Raw genomic sequence first — 6,195 nt, forward strand, 5'->3', positions numbered from 1 at the left:
TTCGCTAAACCATCTAGTGTGAGTCTAAACGTCACGCCCCTCACCTCAGTGGCATGTGCTCTGGTTGTATTGTAAACACTGGCGTCATCAATATTGCTTATCAATTTGAGCCCGATTGAGACCCAGAGAATATTAGTGAAGAAACAGTAAGAAGTGTTTGACAGCAAGTATTGCTCGTTACCACGTTAACCACATGCGCATCCATGTTTAATGCTTCTCGTAGCTATGTGAGAAATATCTGTCTGTCTATACACAAAGTGCATAATTGGAACACAGTTCATTGTTGGAGCTGACGAGCTGATGATCTGAATCAGGTGAGAGAGAGATGCAGAGCAGAGCGTGTGTAGAGCAGGGGGATGCGAGGAACAAGATTAAGAACCGCTGCTTTAGAACATTGATTTTGAAACTTGTGAATCCATTAGAATCGTTGGAAGACAGAATCGCGATTCATATATTAATAGATTTTTTCGTGCACCCCTAGTTTTGACGGAATGGCAACAACTCTTCCTCTTCTCTAAAGCAGCGCAACATGGCCCCGCCCCCTTTGTTGCATGTTCCCGGGGGTGGAGTTTATGAACATTTCAGGGTTTGTGATGTCACCAGCCCGGGAGGTAGCTCGTTGTAGTCCTAATTTTAAAAGACAATATCTCCGTTTGCATTGAACTTTCAGCGTCGTAACTTTGCAGATATTGTTTATGCTCAAACAGCAACATTACACACTAACTAAAGTTAAAAAAGTGAAATCACAATCAACCTCCCCTTTAAGGGGTATTTCACCCAAAAATGAAAATGTTGTCATCATTTACTCATCCTCATGTCATTCCAAATCTGTATGTTTCTTTCTTATGAACACAAAAGATGATTCTTTTGAAGAATGCTGGTAATCAAACAGTTGTTGGTCCCCATTTACTTCCATAGTAAGGAAAGAAATACTATGGAAATCAATGGGGACCATTCTTCAAAATAATCTTCTTTTATGTTCATTTACCTTCTTTTTCTTTCATAAGAAAGAAACTCATACAGGTTTTGAACGACATGAGGGTTAGTAGATGATGACAAAATTTTCATTTTTAGGTGAACTATCCCTTTAATAATCACATAAATTTTGAAGTGTAGCTTGATGCTAATTGTACCTCTGATTATATTTTATGATGTACTCTTGCAAGCATTATAGACGGTTTGTGTTTCTGGCAGTGGCGGCGTATCACAAAACCATAGGGTATGGCAGTGGCGTAAATAGTGTCGTTTTTTTTTTTAAATAGTAAATAGTGTGGGGGGTAGTTTTGATAAATAAAAAATCCTACGGCACACCACTAAGCACTGAAAAAAACAAAGATAGAAAAGTGTTTTTTACATTTTCAATAATTAAACTGCGTCGTCAGAGTTATCAGACACTTGCACTTAACATTTTATGAATATCAATCTCATGGAGTTAAGGTTTTTGACCAGCGAATGACAGAGATTTGTGTTTTGTTTGTCATTAGAATGGCTGTATCTGAGGCATTGCATTGAATTACACGCTTTCATCAACAGGTTATAACTTTTATTGTAGCTGTATGGACGCTTTGTTTTTCTTGTTTAATACACTTGGCCGAAATCACCACACTCTTCTTTCTTTTACTTAGTTTCTTGTCTTTCCTGTTGAGAGTCTCATTTTAAAGTTATGTTTTGCTGCAAAGCCATTTCTCTGACTTGGTCTTTGCCCGCCTCAAACTTCAAGCCTACAAGACTCTGCATCCAATCATAAGCCAGTGATAATGAAACCCTTTTCAGAAAATGATGCCACAGGAAAGGGTTTCTGCAGAACAAGAAAGGAGTTTCCCAATCAATGGGCTTTTATCAACCGCTTTACCCAACTGGATAAAATGATGAAGGCCCAGCCCTATCCCCATCCCTAAAACTAGCGCCTAGTGGGTTAGGGCTAATCGGGTAAAATATCCACAAATTGGGAAAGGCCCTTAATTGATTGGACAATGCCCCCTAGTATCCTGCAAAGACATTAGGGCCTTTCGCACCGCGGGAACCTTTTCATAGTACCAGAGGGACACAAGGGAATGAATACCCATTCAAAAGATGTAACGTCACAAAACGTCCAAATCTCAAGAGGAAATTGACATTTTTAGAACTCTACAAAAAATGGATTACTCAGTGGATTTTTAGGCAATTTTCATCCATAGCATCAATATTTTAGCTTTCTTCTTCATGTATTTTGTTAATCAAAAAAATAAATAAATACAAAATTCTTACACAGAATGAACCATTTGGAGATGAATCCTATATAATGCAGTGGGATGTTCAATATTTCCATTCAGTTTATGTCATTTTATTTATAATATTTCTTTTCATTGAAGCATTTCACAACAAGACAGTTTAATTAATATTTTGATTCTAAAGTATCAATATAAGAAATGGAGTGACGCTTCTATACAGACGAAATTAGAGGGCATCCACCACAACCGAAAGTATACCAAAGGTGATGGTGAGGTATGGCCACATGAGTTCAACTGTACGTAAGAAAATAGGAAGCCTCAAAGTATAAAATGGTGAAGTAAAAAGAGGTTTAATGCAAATAAATTAAGTAACAATGGAGGTGAAAAACGGGGTGGTGGTTGTAGAAGCATTACTTGTTTAGATGTGTATCTGATCATTTAAATGTCATGTGAACAGATTCACAAAAAAGCAGAAAATCTGATTTTTCACAACTGTGGTGTGAGCGTAGCCTTAATTTTACACAGACACGTATTTTCTGGTGCCATAGTAAATTGCTGGGCCATTTAAAATGCTTTCCACACAAAGAACACGAATAGGGTCTCACATCTGCATGGCTTTTCAGGTGTATCTGTAAGTGTGATGGCAACAGGAATTTTTTATTACACTGATTGCAATTAAATTGTTTTCCTCCAGAGTGAATTTGTAAATGACGTTTCAGGCCTCTTTGATATCTTAAACTTTTCTTACGCTGAAGACATGTGAAAGACCTCTTTCTAGTGTGAGTTCTCATGTGAGTCTGAAGGTTGCTTTTATTTATATCACTCTTTCCACAATGATGGCACATGAAAGGCTTCTTTCCAGTGTGAGTTATTAAATGATTCTTAAGGCGTTTCATGTTTGTGAAACTCCTTCCACACTGTTGACATATAAAACAGTTCTCCCTTGAGTGAATCCTCATGTGCTGATTAAGGTTTTCTTTACATCTAAAATTCTTTCCACACTGACCACATACGAATGGCTTCTCTCCAGTGTGAACTCTAATGTGGGTATCAAGGGTCACTTTACGAGTGAAACTCTTTCCACATTGACCACATATGAATGGTTTTTCTCCAGTGTGACTGTTCATGTGATAACTAAGGCCTAGTTCACGTGTGAAGCCCTTCCCACATAATTTGCAGGTGTAAGGCTTCTCTCCGGTGTGAATCCTCATGTGTTTTTTAAGGTTTCCTTTTTGAGTGAAACTCTTTCCACACTGTTGGCAGCTGAAAGAGCTCTCTCCAGTGTGAATTCTCATGTGGACCTTAAGGTTTCCTTTTTCAGTGAAACACTTTCCACACTGTTGGCAAGTGAAAGAGCTCTCACCAGTGTGAATTTTCATGTGGACTTTAAGGTTTCCTCTTTGAGAGAAGCCTTTTCCACATTGCTGGCAGGTGAAAGGCCTTTCTCCAGTGTGAACTCTCATGTGGACAGTAAGGTTTCCTTTTTCACTGAAACTCTTTCCACACTGTTGGCAGGTGAAAGGTTTCTCTCCTTTGTGAATTCTCATGTGGACTTTAAGATTTCCAACTTGATCAAAACTCTTTCCACACTCTTGGCAGGTGAAATACCTTTTAGTTCCTTTCTTCTGACCTCTTTTTTGTGAGGAAGTCTTTTCAGTCTTTCTGGATATTTCTTCAGTCATAAAATCATGATGTCTCTCATACTGATACTTCTGCTCCATTTCATCAAGCTTGAGATTCTCCTCCTTCAGCGTCATCAGGTCTAAAGTGAAAAAAGGCAAATACAAGTTAACTAGGCTCAAAGCAAAAGACATCAAACTATTTAGACATTCAAAGCATCAAAACCAACAACATGTACGCTGTATACACCATCTTTTCCTGTACACAATAAGGCAGTGGTTTTCAACCTTGGTCCGGGGGACCCACCACTCTGCACATTTTGTTTGTCTCCATTATTTATGATCTGATCCATCATTTGTGTGATGGGATTGACAGCAAACAAACGTTTCATGAATCACATTAACCGTGTCGTAAGTTGATTTGTGCGCTCGGATCTGTGCTTGTGTAAATTAGAATGGATGTGTCTGTGACCCATTATAAATATCACAAATATATGATTTACACGGGGGTTTAGTTTTACATGTGCAAATAGGAGCATAAACAACAGAACATGAGGATTCACACTAGGGATGGGCGATATCTTATCGTTTGCGATATACCGGTAAAAATTCTCCACACGATAAGAATTCGTCTTTCCGCGATAATAACGATAAAGTCTAGTTGTTGACATTTCTGTGTGCGACTGTGGAGTGACGTGAAGGAAGGCGGACGTGAAATTGAGCAGCTCCTTCTACAATCTGGAACAGGTTTGGATAGGGCTGTACAGTGCGACAAAAATCGGTCTGAGCCTTGAGTAAATGTACTACAGTAGCACGTGTGCCACACAGTTTTACATGTGTATGAGTCGTTTACAAACCTGTTGTCCAACAAAGATATTTTAATTTATTGACATGCTTTCTATATAGCTAATTTTATCCTTATAAAAAATACCCAAGATTGCTTGAAGAACAGATACTATATATTTTGTCCAATCGCATGTTTATTGTCTTCAGGTTTCCTCAGTTAAAATTTCTTTATCTGCGTTTTATTCTGCTACAGCGATCACTGGATACTTCTTCCTGGAGCATTACTTCTACTATGCATATGTGGAGTTTCTGCGCAAGGGCACCCTCCGGCTTCCAGTATGAATTAAACAGTCATTACATTAAGTGTGTACTCAGTAATGCTCACAACACCCTATTTTGGGTAAAAATAGGAAAGATAATACTTTTCTCTAAAGAAACAGGATTCCCTAAATTATCGTCATTGATACCGTTATCGCAATACACATAAGAAATTATCGTGATATATTTTTAAGCCCATATCGCCCATCCCTAATTCACACATGGTCAAATCACATACCTGCAGCAATTTTGTGAATGGAAGAAAAACAGAATAAAATTCTATATATAAAAGGAATAAAATAAATAGGACAACACAAAATATATTTCACTTAAACAATTAACAGATTAACAAAACAAAAGAAAAAAACTGCGACAAGTTGAGTATATGATAAGTTTTGGTTCATTTTTTTATTCCTTGTGCGTTAAATTGATAATTAAGGGCCAATGGGCCTCATTTACGAAACGAAAGTACGACGGTCGTTTCAACGCAAAACTTCAATCTACAATCAAATCTCACGTCTGGTCTCAGCTCGTGTATGCAAGTTTTTGAGTTAGCCTGAACTTGCGCGCAGCATATGAATCTGGTGGAGAATTGTAGAATGACAGCATTTTGTTCATTTAGGTTATTTTCCTGACCGACAACCGAAGCTCATTAGTCTGTCACTGACCAGTAAGATTAGAATATCTTTAGTTTTTTTGGTTTTATTCAGGGCTTTAGCTATATATGCGCAAATATCAACGTAAACAACAGACCATGAGGATTCACACATTGTCGCATCGCGCACCTGCAGCGCTTCTGTGAACGGAGAAAAACAGAAATTACGTCTATAAAAGGAATAAAATGAATAGAACCACACTAAATATATAATAGGCTATAATATAATTAACAGATTAACAAAAGAAAAAAAAACTGTGCAACAAGTGTAGGCTACACTCGTTTTTGTGACACTCTTAATGCATTTTATTTATATTTTTATTTGTTTTATCGGATCTGATCGCACAGGGCCCTCACACACACACAAACAACATTAGTTCTAGCGTTGCCTGACATTTCAGCCATTCATCATCAAACTAAAATGCAGTCAACCAAACATAAAAGTTACACTGTTTATTTTAAAAGGTCCGCAGTAAAATCAGCGTGCAGCACCCTAACAAACATTTTTGCGCATGTGAAGGATTTTACACGGATAGAACATGACTGAAGTATAAAGCCATGTTTAGGCTACAAAATGATTAATAGTTAAGCAACCAAACGTTACAAA

At 37.7% G+C, this 6,195-nt stretch overlaps 1 protein-coding gene across 1 annotated transcript in view; it reads right to left on the minus strand.

Moving 5' to 3' along the window:
* Window positions 1-2,590: 2,590 nt before the first annotated feature.
* The window catches only part of LOC107724036 (gastrula zinc finger protein XlCGF57.1-like), an 18,659-nt gene continuing 15,054 nt past the window's right edge, over window positions 2,591-6,195 (minus strand). The window contains exon 3 of the mRNA XM_016532811.1: window positions 2,591-3,972. Within this exon, the coding sequence (XP_016388297.1) occupies window positions 2,645-3,972 (1,328 nt within the window). The 3' untranslated portion in view covers window positions 2,591-2,644. The remainder of the gene's footprint in view (window positions 3,973-6,195) is intronic.

This window comes from Sinocyclocheilus rhinocerous, unplaced genomic scaffold (genome assembly GCF_001515625.1).
Source record: "Sinocyclocheilus rhinocerous isolate Xijiao unplaced genomic scaffold, SAMN03320098_v1.1 scaffold1356, whole genome shotgun sequence".
Taxonomy (NCBI): domain Eukaryota; kingdom Metazoa; phylum Chordata; class Actinopteri; order Cypriniformes; family Cyprinidae; genus Sinocyclocheilus; species Sinocyclocheilus rhinocerous.